Consider the following 17839-nt stretch of genomic DNA (forward strand, 5'->3'; position numbering starts at 1 on the left):
GCTTAAAAACCTTAAAAGATGTTGCTGTAAAACTGAATTTATTCTGGTGGTCAGTGGGATTTTTTAGTTCTGCTCTTCCCTAGACGACCAAATAGAAATTTAGTCACTTGTACTTGCTTTTAAATGGAGACATTGGTGTTATTTTGCAATTATGCACAGTACTCCTCTGAACTATACTACTTCCCAAAATCTTGATATTTCCTGTATTGAAGAATATATTTTGAAGCTTTTTGGCAGAAAAAAAAAGATTGTGGATGTCTAGTATATTTCGGTAGTTAGTGTTATATTAATTGAAACCACTTTGTACAGTAGAGAAAGTTCTTCACACAATCAGTAAATCCAGATACTTATTTTAAAAAAAAGTCTAAAAATTTGAAAGATCTTTTGAGTGATTACAAGTGCCAGCTTTAAAAGCCTTTTGTCAGTGTCCAGAAATGCAGTAAATGAGGTTGAGGCTTCAGTGATCTTTCTACCAAAATAATTTATGGCTTAAATGTTACAGTACAAAGATACTGAAGCAAGAGAGAAGGTATATGCTTTGATTGTGCACTGCAGGTGTTTAATTTTCATTTTTTTTTTCTTCTTCTGTTGTGTCTTTGGAACTGTAATGTGTAATGAAGTCTTTGGAGATGTTTCCCCTGGGCAATTAACCATAGAAATAGTCAATAAGATAACACAGGCCTATCGTCATGTGCAAACCCAGTTCCTCAAACTAATTATTCTCCCTGTATTGTTACCCTTCCTGCATCCCAGAAAATTACTCAGAATTTACAAAGTGGAAGAAATATAAATTGGAATCATTTTTTTTCTGTACCTGACCCTCTTTTTCCATCTACTAAACGTGGAACATGCAGTGCATATTTGTTGAGACTGTTGTGGGTGGGTGGATGGTGGTACTGGAGCTTATCCCATGCTAATGGAAACAGTGATGACATTTTCAGGAGAAAACCAGAGCATGTGATGTGCAGTTGCTTTTGACTTTGAACGTGGGTGGTTGACTCTTTGTAATTCTGGTAGAGTTTAGTTTTCCCCAATTTTTGGGGGTTATTTTTCCATGCTAGAATGCCTTTTTTTAATCTCTGATACCCTAAAAATGTAAGCTTTTCACAAGTTACAATTACTATTTTTTTCTTTTGTAATTGCAGTTGTTTCTTATCCTTACTGCTGGTAGCTGCCGTCGTTTGGAAAATCAAACAAACCTGTTGGGCTTCTCGACGGAGAGAGGTATCAATAACTCAATAACTTCAAGATTATTGTAGTAACCGTCTCTTTCAGAATAATTTGAGAACTTTGATGAACAATCACTCCTCCCCTTTCTCCTGTGTATGCAATTTAAATACCCATTTTATACCCTTGACTTTTTTATGCTGAAGAAGAAAACTTGATTTCTTTCTCCTGTCAAAAATTAAAGGAATTACAGCACTAGGCTGCAAAAACGTAAGTTTTCCTTATGGTTGCGTATTTAGAATATTTAGAATAGAATTGAATAGATACTTCAGTTGAAAGGATCCTACAAAGAATTATTCAGCCTGGCTGCTTCAGGGCTGACCAAAGGTTAAACCATATTATTGAGAGTATTGTCCAAATAAATAATAATTTCTTATACGCTGACCCCTTGCTAGGAAGTCTGTTCCAGTGTTTGACCAACTTCTCTGTAAATAAATGTTTGTTTCCTAATATCCAACCTGAACCTCCCCTCAAAGGAGCAAAATTCTCTTTCTCTTACAATCACTAGTTTCCTCATTAAACCGATGGCACAATTAAAATCTTCAGTAAATACTCATACATCAAATCACCTTATTCTTTTGTGGTCTAAATTCTTCTAGCTGTCTTGAAAAATCTGACCCAAATCTTTGTTCTTACCTTCCTAACAATTCATTACACTTAAATGAGGTTAAACTTAGGTTATGTATGCTAGTACATGTATATGATTGTATATTGATAGTTGTGATATTTCATTTTGCTCTTGTAAATGAGATCTAAAATATGTAGACAGTGATGTTTTTCTTCCTTGAAGCTTCTAATTATGATGATTTTTTGAAAAAGCACTTGCTTAATGTACTTTAATCTGTATTTCTTTTTTTTTTTTTTAAACACAAGCTTTGGTATACTTAATGTTTTGGTTTTTTTCCTAGTATACTGGCAGTACTAATGTTTAAATAACTTTTTCTTTTTACTGTAGATCTATAGTGAAATTATATATGCTTTAAAAGTGCCAGATAACTAGCACTTATAATTTTCCTTCACTGAAATTTTAATATACTAATGCCATGATTTAGCTTCAGCTACAAAGGAAAATGTATATGATTGGCACTTGTTTCCTTTTGTTTTGTTTCTTTTTTTTTCCTATTCATATGAGCATTTTTAGGAATCTTCTAACGGCAAATTCTCATCTATTTCTTATTACTTACAAAATATAGATGACAGTTACTTTAAACCACAATATTCCACTCAATAATATTTCATTGAAATTCATCTCAATACTCTGATAGTTCTGTGCAAAACTGTGTTGTGATGGAATGTCAGGTCGTTGATTTAATTTCTCATGTTAATGAGGTTGGTTTATTGAATTTTTAAGAACAAATATGAATGTACCTGTTTCCAGACCTAGAGGGTTTGCTCTATTTTCTGTGATTGTTCAAGATTTTGGAAATATAATATTTTTATGTGGTCTTTAGACATCATTTGATAAAGAAAACATTCTCATACAAAAAGTTGCTGAAGTTTTCCAAAGATTTATTTTCCTATTGTCATCAAAAGTACTGCTAGACTGTGACATACTTGGCAACTGGATTGGTACTCAGAGCTTCATGGTTGGCTTTGAATCTTGGTTTTCCTTGAGTATAACTAGAGAAACTTGGTTTTATCTCGTAATTAGAGTTTGGTAGCATTATGGGTTGTAAATGCTGAAAGAAATCTTTATTTTCAATCTGCCCTTGACCACCAGCTGCAGTTTATATCAAATGCAAGTTTTTGATAACATTCCATGCAATATTGTCCTTTAATCTAGCTAGAAAACTTCTTTTTTTATGTAACATATTTTATAAGGTTTTGCAATTAAGTGTTGCAAATAAATTGTATAAAGAACACACAGAGACAATCTACTATTGAAAAGATTTCTGAAGTATCTACTTTAGAGCCCATTTGGCAGATGAGCTTTTCATCTCTTTGATCATTCTTTAAAGACAGGAATGTTTGACTCTTTAGATGTTACCTTCAATATGGACCCAAAGTACAGTAATAGCAATAAAACAAGAGCACAAACAAATACAGAAAAACATGCTGTTAAAAGCTGTGCATCCTTTTATTGTTCCTCCTGATGTTTTTTCCCCTGAAGGAGGAGGAACATTACCATCCAGTTCTTGTCATCTTTTAGTAATGAATTTTATCAGGCTCTTGAGGTAAGCCAATAATTATGTTAAGATTTGTAGATCCCTATGTGTAGCTGAAAATTCAGAACCTTGTCCTGTTTTGCCTTCTGACTTTAATGCTTGGCTAAATTGGAATGTTATTGATTCCAAATTGAACATAGCATGGCCTCAATCCAGTACAAAGCAGGAGCAAGTTGTTTGCTAGTGAAGAGGGACTGTCTCAGTTTCTCCGCTAACTTAGAAATTTTCCCTCCAGTTTCTTTCCTAATTCATTGCTCATTCAGCAAATACTTGCCTTCCAATGCTCAGGGCATTGCCCAAATCTTGCTGAGCAGTTTGAATTTAGGCTTTATCATATGTACATGTAAGAAGCTGTTGCATTGCATATATATGAAAATGGATGTGTCTTCCAAAATACTTTAAATATTTGTCTGCACTGAATTTAACTTCCTTTGCCCATATGTATTAGTCTTTCAATTTATTTAGTTGAAATAATTTTTCCCTAAGTTAAGACCTTGAGCTTTGGTAATTTTTTTTTTTTTTTTTTTCTCTTAACAAAGTTTTGGTTCATATTATTTTCTTACCTACATTTCTGTCTCTTAAGATATATTTTATCTCAGGTTTTTGAACTCTATACTTTTACTTCTGAATGAGCCTCTCTTCTCTTCTGCCTTCTGAAAGGGCAGGGGACAGCAGACAGACTGCCTTACCTTATACCATCAAAATTGTTCACCTTCTACATAGAGGGAAAATGGAAAGTATCATTCTTTTATTTTATAGTTCCAAAAAGATCAATGAAACTTTGAACAGGAGAACATGAACAGCCTCCTGCCTGGCATCCCTTGACACCTTCCCCCACCCATCCCTCCCACGGATTTGTGACATTTTAAAAAAGGTTTTTAGCAAGGGCTGAAGTAAGATAGTGGAACATTGCTCATCTCAGGGAGCTTGTTCCTTGAAAAGAATAATACAGAATAAGATGAGCTGATTTCCAAAGCATCATTCTTATAGCAACATCTTGGTAAAAAAAAAAAAAAAAAAAAAAAAAAAAAAAAAAAAAAATAAAAAAAAAAAAAAAAAAAAATAAAAAACAAAAAAAAAAAAAAACAAAAAAAAAAAAAAAAAAAAAAAAACAAAATAAAAAACAAAAACAAAACCACCCAAAGTCTTGATAAAAAAAACAACTCATAGTCCCAAGAAAACAAAAAACAAAACAGAAGGAATTTGGAGCATTCATGACAGAGCAAGATAACATTTACAGGTAAATACGGAAATTTATGCAGGAGCAGAAAAAGGGAAAAATATATTTGTTTATCAAATAAAGGAGCTCCTAAATATTGCAAGATTTAGGAAAAGCAAACAATTTTTATAAGAGTCCTACACTATGTCAAAAGATCAAATTCTACGTTTTAACCTCTCATCCTTTTTTTTACTCCAAAGGCTCACAAATCTTTCTACTAGCACCTTTCTCAGTAAAATTTGACTTTTTAGTTCACTGGATGAAAAACCAAAAGCTGTCATTTTCTCCCAAATAATTTGTTAGGCCTCTTGCATTTTATACCCTGAATTCACACAAGAGCCCATCCATGGAGCTCCAATCTGACTGTTTTCCTCCTTTATACAAGAAAAGATATATCACCCAGATTTGCCAGATAAGAAATATGAAGAGATTATTATTTGTTTTCTCTGCATGTTTCATATCTAAAGTATTCATTCAGTCTTCTGCTCAGAATAGGTACAAGACAATCTGTTCATAGATCACTTTACTGAAAACTTGATAGGTTACCTGCCAGATTTGTAGTGGCTCAAAGCTTTTGTCTCATGAACTTCTGATTGAAAGACATCACACTGCAGATAGAATCTGCATCCAAATGATTTCTTTTTAATAGTGCATTGAACTCTTTGCTGGCAAGATTACACTGAGGTTGCTAACAAACTTTCACAGATGGGATTATAAACCACACAGCTTCTAGATGAGTTATTTTAGCAAAGTATTTGCCCTTCCTAAGATAAACCAGTTGCTGCTCAGATATCTTTTGTACTCTTGGTCCCACCAGAGGTTTAAAGAATTGTGACCTTTAATCTGCAATGTGTCATGTGTTGTTATCTAGAATCATAGAAACATAGAATTGTTTGGGTTGGGAAGGACCTTTGAAGTTCATCCAGTCCCACCCTCCTGCAATGAGCAACTTCAACCAGAACAGGCTGCTCAGAGCCTCATCCAGCTTGAACCTGAATGTTCCCAAGCATGGAGGTTTCACCACCCTGATCTTAAAAATATTTTTCCCTATATATAGTCTGAAATATGCATTTGTTTGTATTAGATCAGTCAATGAGTTAAAATAGATTTTTACTTTTTTTTTTTTAATGTAAATAGCTTTTTTTATGCATTATTTTAATTACACACTAGAAAGAGAGTGCATATCTTTAAAGATGACTTAGATTCTTATTTCCTCATGTAATACACTATAAAGCTCTTGAGCAATGAGGAAGTAATGCATGATTGCATTTTGAGGTAAAAAGACTTGAAGGCATGGATTGTGTGTGTAAAGTGCTTGCCTAACTTTAAAGGTTAATATCATTTATATAGAGCATCTCATTATACAGTCAGCTGTACACCATTTGCCTGTCTGAAAGAATAGCAAATACAGACATAAAAACATGGAATTGTAGAAAATGCTTGCTTTATACAGTGTGTGAGTGCCACTCAACTTATTGCTTCTTTTTATTAAATAAACTTATGTTTGTTTAAAAAGCGCTCCGTCTTCCTAGCCTTGATTTTATTATCAAGGTATTTTTATTCTCTCAAATATTCAAATATTCTTACAAATAGACAAATGAAACTGAAGTAGACTACTTCTTAATAGCAGTAACAATTCATGTAATAGCTTTGGGCTCATTTCTATGGTAGCTCTAATAAGAACAAGGAAGTTCAGTTATGTTGATAGCACTAATGAATGTAGAGAATATGTGCATTTCAGCTCGAGCTTTTTTGCTTTCTATTGCAATGACAATACTTTAAAGTATTCCTCTTAGAAAAGAATAGTAATGGCTTTTGGTGTATATGATATTGCTTATGGAATGCAGTACATTTACTTTAGCAATACTAAAACACAGAGAATATGATGTGTTCTTCAGCAACAGCTTTTTAAGGAACAATGCTGTGTGTTTCAGGGTGACCGAGGAACCAACAGTGGCAGATGTAAGGAAATGAGAAATATTAACATGCGTATTTAAAATACCCCAATGTGTAATAGTATTCATGTGTATAGGTGTCTACAGGATTTTATAGTTTATGTTTAAAAGCTGTTAAACTCACAGATAATTTTTCTTTTTAGCTATCTTCTTGTCAGTTGCTTAGCAAATATCTTACACATCTGTATGTAGTTACTCATAGGCTGGGTGAGTAATCCTACTGAAGTCAAAGGAGCTATTCATAGGACCAGAATCTCAACTTGTTCTATTGCTCAGGCTCTTCTGAAATCAATAGAGCTATGACTGCTTATTTCAGCTGTGGATCTAGTCTTACTGGAGATAACTGGGGCATTTATTTTAGGCTGACATTTTCTGCATTCTCTCCAACCCAAAATTTAGGTACCTCTCTGAGTGAACCTTTCAAGCAATATGCCTGGTTAGCTGACACTAGATCTTGTCTCAGGACTCCCTCTGCAGTCAGTATAAAAAGCACTTCCAAATGACAATTTATCCTGCCCAATTTTCACAGTGTTCACTTTTTATACTTGTGGGCACCTGACTTCCTGTTAACAGTACAAATAACTCATTGAGTCCCATTCCTTGCTTTAGTTTTGTAAAACTGAGGTTGTATTTACAATATTGACATTTCATAAATGTAAGCATCTGATTAATTCTTACATTAGTAATGCTCTCAACATGTTCTCCGTACAGAGAGGTATGAAATGGTGCCGGGGACAGACTCAATATTATATTGAAAAATTTATGTTGGGGAGTGAATTAAGCAAAGCTGATACAAGCTATTTGTTGAAGCTTGCTGACAGATGTGGTTTTTTATTCCACAAAAATTCAGATTTAAAATTAAAATTTTGAGCTCTTTATTAAAAAAAATAAATTAGGGCAAAGAAACTAAGTAGGTGTTTTAATTATATGTACTTATGACCAAGAGAAAAAAATTGTTCACTTTTCTTAACATAATAACCAAAGTTCCTTCTTACATTTGCATAGTGGAGTTCGCCTGAAGATTCCCAAAAGGCAATAATCAAAATAAATTAGTTTCATTATATGTGATTTCTGGGATATGCATAGAAAGGAAGCTTGGATGCAGTTTTTACTGCTGATAACAGTACTTTAAAATTAATACTTGTGATATTCTGTTCAGTAGAATTTATTATCAAAGTTGAGCTTTCTAAATATGAATATAAAATGCTTCTCGAGATAATGCTAATTTTTAATGGTGACATTAAGTCCTACTCTCTGGCTAACTCTTCCAAGCAAACAGGGAGGTAAAAATTAAGGTTATTTTACAGAAATTGGGAACGGGCCCGAATGAAAAAGACTGCCTGAGGCAAGTGGCCACTTGGCAGAGCACGAGGGTGCTTTGAGCTGCATGGTGTGAGAGTTTCCAGTGGGACTGGTTGTAAACATAAGAGCATTAGCAGAATTTTTAGAAAACTACCTGTCAGCAAAAAAGCAGCAGACAATGAGAAAGGCAGTCCTTAGTGGGACCCTTGGAAGAAGCCAGACAACTTCTTCAGAATTTATGACAAGGAAAGTAATTTGAATTGGTTTCCACAGTGCTAAAGGAATGAGGATGGTGGATGTGTTCTTTGTAAATAAAGAGGATTGCACCAAAACAGATGATTCCTTTCTGTCTGCTAGCAAAAAACAAAAGAGCAGGTGTTTAATATTGGCCCAAAGTGGTGAGACTCTTCTTTACGTTTGTATTTCCTCTGACTTTGCAGCATAGTGTCATTTTTGTCCCCTATTCAGAAAGAAACAAACCTTCTGTTTCTCAAAGCCCTGCAACAAAAGAGTGAATTTAGCTGCAAACAGCAGAAGTGTTGCAAGAACTCGGATATAAAAAAAAATTGACAATTTACAGTAAAAGGTCTTCAAGAGAAAAATGCGAATATTCCTCTGTAGATACTCCATAGTTTTCTCAGAGATTCCAGAAATTTTAGTGGCACTGTGTGGGCAACTTTGGCCTAGGTGGGTCACCTGCAAGAGGAGAAGCATAAAAGAAACTAAGTCTGAGCTGTCTTTCCTCCAAAGGGCAGGGAAATAACTCCAAGTCCAGAGCCTATTATTCTGCTCTTCCTTTCTACCTAAAGTATTGTTTATTTACAGTTGAATGCTAATCATGTATGCTAAAAACTGCATTAAATCATGCAAACAATTTTTATTAGCTGATTTTTAGGTAGATTTGTGTATGTGTGCAATTAAGTTGCAGTAAGGTGGTATTCATATCATTCCTGAATATCTTCCAAAGTGTTCGCATTTCACTTTCCCCTGTATGGATAGTACCTGCCTTCTAAAGTAAGCACATCGACCTTTTTATCTCTTAAAGTTAGTGTTGATAATATACAGGATAATTGTTTCTTTCTTTAAAAAAGTTTTGAAGGCATTGAAGTTTCTCTTATGTGGATGACCCCCTGCTGAAGTTAGAGCTTTAATAATCAATGCAAAGCAGATGCAAAGATCAATGCAGCTGGAAATTAAATAACTTCACCAACCTATTTTTTCAGTGCCTGCACTATTAATTGGTTTACTCTGTCAGCAGAATGTGTTCACTGCTGTGAGTGTCAGTGTTGTTGCTATCAACAATTCCGTGGGGAACTTCTCTACTCTCTGTAGATATTTGTACACAGAAACATTCCTTGGGGTCAGCCCTCTTGAGCAAACACTGGCTGTGCAGTTCATCTGGGCACCTTCAAGGCTTCTTCCCCTTCTCTGGATAGAAGGAAGTAATAGCAGGATCATGGCGACAGAATTTGCACAGTAGACTTCTTTCTGGAGGAACCTGTGAAAGGTTAGATTGGGGAAAATAAAAAACAAACCCAGCAACCCTGACCCCCACCCACAAAAAAATAAAACCCAAAAAACAAGCAACAAAACCAAAAAATACACGATCAAATAGAACTTTAAAAAACCCCATGGATATATGACACAACCTACAAAAAGGTAGAGTGGTTATTCTTTTTCAAGGATCAAATAATTCAATGTTTATCCTTCCTGGAGCTAATTTTTTTATTCCTCCAGCAGTTCACAAACAATAGTTGAGAGTTAGTGTGACCTGATACAAACCAAGCCCATTATATTATTTTCAACAGATAATTAATAATTAACATATAACCTTTGGCTTTCCTTTTATCTTCAAGTATTGACAGAAGTCGCATAAAAACGTACTATGTGTGGAAAAAATGCTTTGAAATGCAAAACTTAATTAAAATTAATGGAATGTTATTTTAGTACAGCTGTATAGTACCAAAAGTAGTATAGGGACTCTGAATGTTTGAACAGATGATTATTTTTATCCCTGCCTTTCAATTTTTACACAAGTAAATTTTAGATAACAGAATATCATTTGATATTTTGTTTGGGATTCATTGGGTTGAGTGCACCGTGGCAGTTAAATTGTGACAATCAGTAAATTAGCCCAGACTGCTTTGGCAGTCAATTGACCCACATGCAATTAGCAAAACTAAACCACAATGAATCCTGTAGCTTGAGCTTGTTATGTTTTTTTTTCTGCTTCACATACATTTTGAAAATCCCAGTTAATTAGACTTATCAAAGACTTAAAGAGCTGTAGCTTCTTAGCCTTTTATATTTGTGCAGCCATGGTCAAAAGTACTAAGGGAGGCAAGGAAATACAATACCTGTTGGGAGAAGTTTGGGTTTGGAAGTCACTCCTTTCCTTTCTGGTGTTGTAGGTTCCTTTTTGCAAATCACTTCACTGCCTGGGCCATCAGTTCCCCACCTGTAGCATGCAAACACTTTTCATTAAAGATTCTGTTGGTATTAATTGGGAGAGTTTACTTTGATGACTTTTTTGCTTTATTTTGAAATAACCCTTTGTCCCTAGGTAATTTATTTAGGTTTCTGTTCATTTAGGCAGGAAAAGGAATGAAATGGACACTAAACCTTTCTCCTAGTTTTTTCTGGGTGAAGAGATACAAACGTGTGAAGTAGTCTGTTACTTTAATGTGTATTTCACACATATTCCAATATTATTTGCTTAAATACATCATGAAAATATGAAATAGCGTGTATGTATTTAATTTTCATCTTAATTAAAATCAATCACCCATTTCTTAAGGTTTTATGCTTTTTGAATATGTTAATGATGCACAATACTGATTCTAAACAGCTTTTTGCCTACCATAATAATTTTTTGGCTTCACAAAGTTAAGGAATAATATTTCCAGAACAGTGGGAACATGCATGCTACAAAAATACTGTATCCCTGCATCTGTGACCCACGTGCAAGTATCAGGCACACCACATTTTGACTTAATACCTTAACAGTGTCCAGTAATAATATCCAGTATGATATAACATATAAGTTACATATATTGAATATTCCAGTGTAATACAAAGAACTTGTCCCTTTCCACATTCACATGGAAAGCAAGACCACGTTGTTGATGTTTTTAATGACTAAATCACCCATGCACGAAATGTCCACCTCTGATTAGAGCTTCCAGTGTGCTGTCAGCTTTCAGAACACGATGAACATAAATCATCTCAGTGGAAAGGGAGGGAAAGAGGAGCCAGAGAATGTCAGTGAGTTCCCAGAAACATCCATCAACAAAAACTAAGCATGTTTGTAAGCATCTATTTAAAAAAAAAAAAAATAAAAAAAAAAATTAAAAGCCTAGATGTTTTCTTCATTAACCAAATCACACAAAAGGAATATGCTTTTCTTCCATGGTAGGATAAAAGTTCTTTTGAATGGAGGAGAAAACACCTGGTGCTTTTACAGTTGGTCGTTATAAAGACTTCAAAAAGTCTATCACAGGATACTTTAATAGGGAAGGCAAGGAAGCATTGTCATGATTACATAGCTGTGGAGTAGGTGCAAAACTGGTCAAACCCCCATAATAAGATGTTCATTGTAAGTGAACTGAAGGATTAACTATGTGTGGACTGTAGTTATCTGCATTAGCACCTTCAAAGCTTTCTCCCAGCTCTAGAACTCAGCAGTGTTTTTTAATGACATAAGTCATGCAATTGGAGATTACATCTATTAAATTTGCATATGAGGAGCTGGGTCAGGAGTGTTGCAAGCAGGATCAGGCTTCAAAACAACCTTTAGAAATTGGAGGCAATATCCTTACTGGTGAAACCAAGTTTTTGCTTGGTAGAAATTAGCATCTTCATGACATGAAGGAAAAGCTGACTGAGCTACAAATCCTCAGAGCTGATCAATGGCTTAGAAAGGTTCACAAGCTGAATATAAGTCAACAGCAATCTAGTTGCAAAAAAAGGAATATATTTCTGGCTTGCATATGTAACTCTAAGGCATCTAATTCTTGACCTTTACTGAGTTTTCTTAGCCTTAACTGGACATCATGGACAGTTTAGACACGACAGTTCAAAAAGTCTGTGGAACATTTGAAAATGTTCAGTGGAGAGAAGCGTCTGTTTGTAGTTGCATAGCATAAAAGATCATAGTGAGATGTGATAACAGCCTTGAAGATGGGGAATGGAATAATGCATTTATCTGAATCTGTTGTAGAAAGGATGAGAAGTGAAGTGCCCATGTTTCAGCAAAGAACATTCAGGTGATACAATGGAAATTAATAAATCATAATGATATTAGTAGTGTAGTTGTGCAATAGATAATGCCTGACATTCCAGACACTTTGTCACTTTGAGCCTTTAGGAGTGGGGTGGGCAGATACAGGAAACAAATTAGAAGACGTGGATATGGCTTTGTAGAGTGGTGGGGAGTCCCTTGGCAGTCTCTGTATGTCTCTTTAAACCTTATGATCTTATGTTTTAAAAAACCCCACTTGAAGTAAGAGTATTTTGTACATACCCAGAGCATTCTATTTATTTTTCTATTTTATTCCCAAAGAGAATGGGTTTGGGAGGAATCTCTAAAGATCTAGTTCAGTTCCTGCTGCCATGGGCAGAGACAACTTCCACTAGAGCAGGGTGCTCCAAGCTCTGTCCAGCTTGGCCTCGAGCACTTCCAGGGATGAGGCATTCAGAATTTCTCTTAGACTAAAGCTACACGATATATTGCAGCACCAAAAATCTGTAGTCGTGCACTAATGGCACCTGCACTTCCTCATGAAAGGCTGTTTTAAAACCTACATTAATTTGGTATTAATACTTTCATTGCAAAGCTATGTCCCAAATGGTGATAAAGGCAAGTAATTATCCAGATATTCCGTAGGTTTTTTTGCATTAAAAAGGCTTTTAAGGAGCAGCTTTCTTCTTTACAAGTCTCTTATGCGTAAATGCAGCCTTTGAAGTTATTGATGTCGTGTACCATGGTTAAACTTTACAAAATTTCAGATGCAAGAAAATTAGGGATAAAAATAGCCCCTTATCTTTCATGCCGTTTAAGTTCATATCCATGATGTCCATCCAAGTGACTGAGTCACCCTGTGGATTGATTTTTCTTTTTCATTTTTGACTTTTCATTTCATGATTTGGGCTGGATTATTTGCTCTGCACCTGATATCCTTTTCATTGTGCAGTTCTACTGATTTTCCTGTATGAGTAGCAGGCAAGGCAAGACAGCTTATTTGAGTTTAAAACTGAAAACCACACATAGATGAGAAATTGAGCAAGTTTTGGGTTGTTTTGCTTGGGGTTTTGTTTTGGGTTTTTTATTTGTTAGGGGTTTTTTGTCTTACATAATTTTGCAATTATTCTGATTTTCCTTTAACTCTCACCAGTCTCTTCAACTCTAACCAGTCTCACCAGGATTTTAAAATATGCATTTTTGCAACAGTACTGTTAAGGACATATACAGAATTCTTAGAAAAGGTAGCTGCTGCATATTTGTGAGTCGTTCTTCTTTCTTTCCTGCATGCTATGACAGATGATATCTATCCTACAGATGAAAATACATCATACTTTCACTAGTTTCACAATGGCTTGTTCTGACATGAAGCTGCCATAATTTAAACATGCCTTCTTCCCTTATACAATGACGGATTTACATATAACCTTTGGCTTTCCTTTTACCTTGAATCATTGGTAGAAAATTGCATAAAATCATGCAATTCAAGCAAAAAACCTCTCAAATGCAAATTCTAATTAAAACTAATATTGTGTTACTTTAGAACATTTGGGTTCCTGAAATACAATGCTTGGGATATCACCAGTATTTGAATATGCTATTAGTTTTTTCATGTTTTTTCTCCCTAAAAAAGTGGTTTAGGGTAAAATATTTGAATCAAGCACAGTGTGATGCAAAAGCTAAATCCTAACTTCTAAAAATTCCTTTAAATTTTTTGATCAGTTGTAATACATGCAAATGGCAAATGAATAAAACACCTACAATTGGATTTTCCCCCCTTTTTTTTTGTATATCTACTTACAAGGTTAGTTTTAACTGGAAATAATACTATGGTATAGAAGCTATTACCAAACTTCTTCTTTTTTTTTTTTTTTTTTTTTTTTTAAAAAAAAACCAAAAAAAAAAAAACCAAAAAAAAAACCCAAAAAAAACCAAAGATGTTTCTCTTCAGGCTGAAAAAATCTGACTTTTAGTGGAAGGTAAGCAGCTTTATTTAGATCAAACTTTTTTTTCTTTTTTTTTTTTTTTTTTAATGGAAGAAGCAAGTAAATATATATTTCTAACAGAAAGAAATAAGATGATTTAGCTGGATTGCAAGCAAAATAGGATATGAAGAAATATAGTCTATCATCTCAGCAGTAAATAGGCTTTTCTAGTAGTTGATACAGTCAAAAAGTCCCTGTCAACCCACATAAAATTCACATTCATAGCTAAGATTTACTTAGGAGAGTTTATATCCCTCTATTTTGCTAGCATCCTGCTCAGGTCAGACTGACATTATTTTGAAAAGTTTCTGCTTCTTTGAGAGATCTTCCTCTAATGCATATATTTTGGAGATGCTATTCCTGCTACCAAGTTGAGCATTGTATTCACTTTTTCATTGCATCCCAATTCTTACACTCTGTAAGTGCCCATTTACTGCTCAAGCCTACAGTACCCCAGTACACAGATTCATAGTTTATGGGTCTCCTTACTCCAAGGGAAGGGAAATGTTATTTGTTTGTGGGGGGTTTTAAATTCCTTTCTTTTCCTGTTTGATTCTTACCAACATGAGCTGCAGGATATATAGATATATATGTCTAAAAATCCCGGCTTTGTTTTTCTCCCAATAACAGAGGGAGGCCTCAGGCAAGCAGCTGTCATGCAACACTCTCATGCTGCTTGCTCAGTGTCCTCCAGGTGGGAAAGTAGTGTAAGTGTTTGCAAAATGTTTCTGTGATCAGAGATTCAGCTTCTTGTAGGCTTAGTCCCCCAGTGGGACTTGGCCCTCTGTTACCAGTTTTGGAAGCACTGAATTTCAAAAGCAGCATTCACTGGACTGCTCTGCACCTGCTGAAGTAAATACTTGACAATGAAGTCTGTCAAAGACATGTTATTGGTGTTTCCAGGAAATCAGTTGGGGTTTTTTTTCCATTTCATGTGAAAAACATTGACTTGTTCACACATTTGTTTCAGTATAAAAACTTTTGTCTGATTTACTCAGGGCTGATGTTGAAAGCTAGTTTTACCTACTCACCAGAGCCCTCACATTGCTGTTAAAAGGAAAAAAAGAAAAAAGAAAAAAAAAACAAAAGAAGCAAATAAATATTTTCAGAATATAAGTAAGCAGTCAATGAACAGTCACATTAGTTGTTGCCAGTGAGTTGTGCGTTGTGGGATGAGCCTGTAACATCACAAACAGAAAGCATGTGCCTTTCTCTAGGTCACTGTAATGGCCCAAATGGGTAACAGGGAATTGAGGAACATGCAGGCATGACTGCCTACATTTAATGATTTTTCTACACGTTCTAGGAGGCAGAGTAAAATTTTAAATAGATAAAATGGCAAGAAAGGGAATCCTACGGCAGCTCTGACTGAATTTCTCATTGATTTAGTGGGGTTAAACCTTTGCCCTTTACAATTATTTGAGCTGCTCTAATCTAGATAGTGTTATGCCCCATCAGTAAATTGTATGAAAGACTTCCAGCATTTGAAAAACATTGAGATACACAAGTGCAGCAATACAATTCAGTGTGCACTGTGACTTCATATTGCAGCTGTTCTGTACCTGCCTCGGCTGTGCTTTGCATCAGGTGGGTATGATTGCTTTGAAGAATACAACAGTTTGTAGTTCACACCATTCACCAATATTTAAGCACGGGAAAAAAAAAAAAACAGCCCATGATCTAAAAAAAATTATTATTTTTGGAGGGTGAGAAGCTATTTTTTAATCATTTTTTGTTTATGATTGTCTTTGATTTTCGCACCTCAAAGTGCCATAAAATCAGCTTTTGATCTTCACACATTCTTAAAACAATCTAGCAATTAAGTGAACAAAGGGAAAAGGTAGGAAAGTAAAATTGTTTATGAAAGATAGTGAATCAAATTTTAAGTAGGGCTTTTCTGTCTGATTAAATTAGAGTAATGTTTTAGCTCAACAAAATTGCACAGTGACACCTCCCCTCCTTCCCCCTCCATGCTCACATTAAAGTTTGTCAAGTGGTGCTTATGTGCTTTTGATAATAATGAACAAAGTTCTGAAGTTCTGGAGAGTTTCATTCCCATTTTAGCTGTTGAGCATATTTAATACCTCTCATTAACGTACTTTACAGTTTCTTCTTCAAGATAAATGTTTGTTGAATCCTAAGTGAAGGTGCCTTTGATGTTGAATGGCTGCTTGTGTGTGATAACAAGGGAGTAACTCGTGCAAATTTGAGTCCAGCCCTGTCTTGCAGCAGGTCATTGTTCTGTGTGTGTGAGGCCAGCATACTTAGTGCCCGTCTCTGAAGAGATTGTGAAGCTTTTTACACTGGGACCCGCTGGTTAGATAAGGGAAAAAAATAGATCCTCCTGATGTCTTAGGGAGTTTGTAATCATAATACTGTTCAAAATGGAAACTTATCCTTAATGGAGTGGGGCTCTGTTTGGTTTTTATCTTTCAATAGAAAGAATATAATGCTAAAACCTCAGGTTTTTTTAAAGAATGGCACGTCTTTCCATCATATTGGAATGAAATGTCATTGTCGCAGAAGAAATATTTCTCTATAAACACTGCTTTATTTGTATCATCATGCTGTAAGAACACAACTTTTTTTGTTTAGCTGTAATTCAGATCTCTTTAGTATTTTGTTCCACAAGTATTCAAATGCACTCTGTATCTGCCACTTATCCAGAAAGCTTCCAGAAGAAAAGATTAGTTATGACAAATCTTTTTCACGAGGAACCTCTCCAAGTAAATGACAAACCTGTACAGCTGTATTCATTTTCTTACACTGTTAGTCTCAGAAATATGGGAAGAGGTTCTAATAAGCATATTTCATTAATCTTACATCTTTCTTTCCTTATCCTCCCGATTTTGATTGTATAGCTGTTATCTTTGATTTTTTCCCCTGTTCTCATTCCCTCTCCCATCAGATACATCTGTTTCTCCTTTCTCTTATTCATCATTAGTTATCTTTTCTATTTTGCTACTACTTGAATATGCTCTTATGAAACACGTCTCAGCTGTGTTGTGTTTTTGTTAAAATTGGCACTTCTAAAAGGCCTCTGCCTTTTGGCTGTTATGCTTGAACACAATTGTCAAAATGATTTCTCTAGATTGATGACTCTTTAGAGAAAGCACTGCCTTTGCCTGAGTGCATTGCTGGTACACAATAATCATGAAAGATTAAACTGCTTCTTGACTGTCAAAATCACCATACAGAAGGTTTAAGAGGACAAAAGGGATGGGGCAACTTGGTGGAATGAAGAGAGGATACAGCAGCACAGTATTATTGGCTTCTGCCAGGAGAGCACTTGCCTTACTACACAGGATCAGTGCAGGAAGGGCAGTGGGAAACAGGACTCGTGACTTCCTTAAATTTGGACTTGATGACTTAGAGCTCTCCTTATTGACAAGGATCAAAATAAGGGTTGACTACGACCACAAGGAACGGTATTTCCGTGTTTCCTTTATGCCACGCAGTTGGACAGGCCATGGTTTATTATCCACTCAAAGGGAGAGAAGTTCCAATAGAGATTTACATCATGTGAGTGTGAAACTGTTATTTTATTACTGGTATGAATGGCTTAAAAGCATATACTATCAAAAAAGGCATCAGCCATAAAGTATCTGTCAGTGCATTGGTAGAGGATTATACCTGTAATTCTCCAGAAGCAGCTGTTTTGCTGGAAGCTTTTGGAATAAAAGAAATAACTATTCAGATCCCCAGATGCTTATTCACATCTGACTTTTTTTTTTTTTTTAATTTAA

General features: G+C 35.1%; 1 protein-coding gene across 7 annotated transcripts in view; it reads left to right on the forward strand.

The window, feature by feature from the left end:
* Nucleotides 1-17839, forward strand: part of ATRNL1 (attractin like 1) — a 432362-nt gene that overhangs the window by 230550 nt on the left and 183973 nt on the right. For all 7 annotated transcript variants that reach the window (XM_040071146.2, XM_040071147.2, XM_040071148.2 and 4 more), the window contains exon 26: nt 1146-1224. In XM_040071146.2, the coding sequence (XP_039927080.1) occupies nt 1146-1224 (79 nt within the window). The remainder of the gene's footprint in view (nt 1-1145; nt 1225-17839) is intronic.

Source organism: Hirundo rustica, chromosome 8, assembly GCF_015227805.2.
Source record: "Hirundo rustica isolate bHirRus1 chromosome 8, bHirRus1.pri.v3, whole genome shotgun sequence".
Classification (NCBI taxonomy): Eukaryota; Metazoa; Chordata; class Aves; order Passeriformes; family Hirundinidae; genus Hirundo; species Hirundo rustica.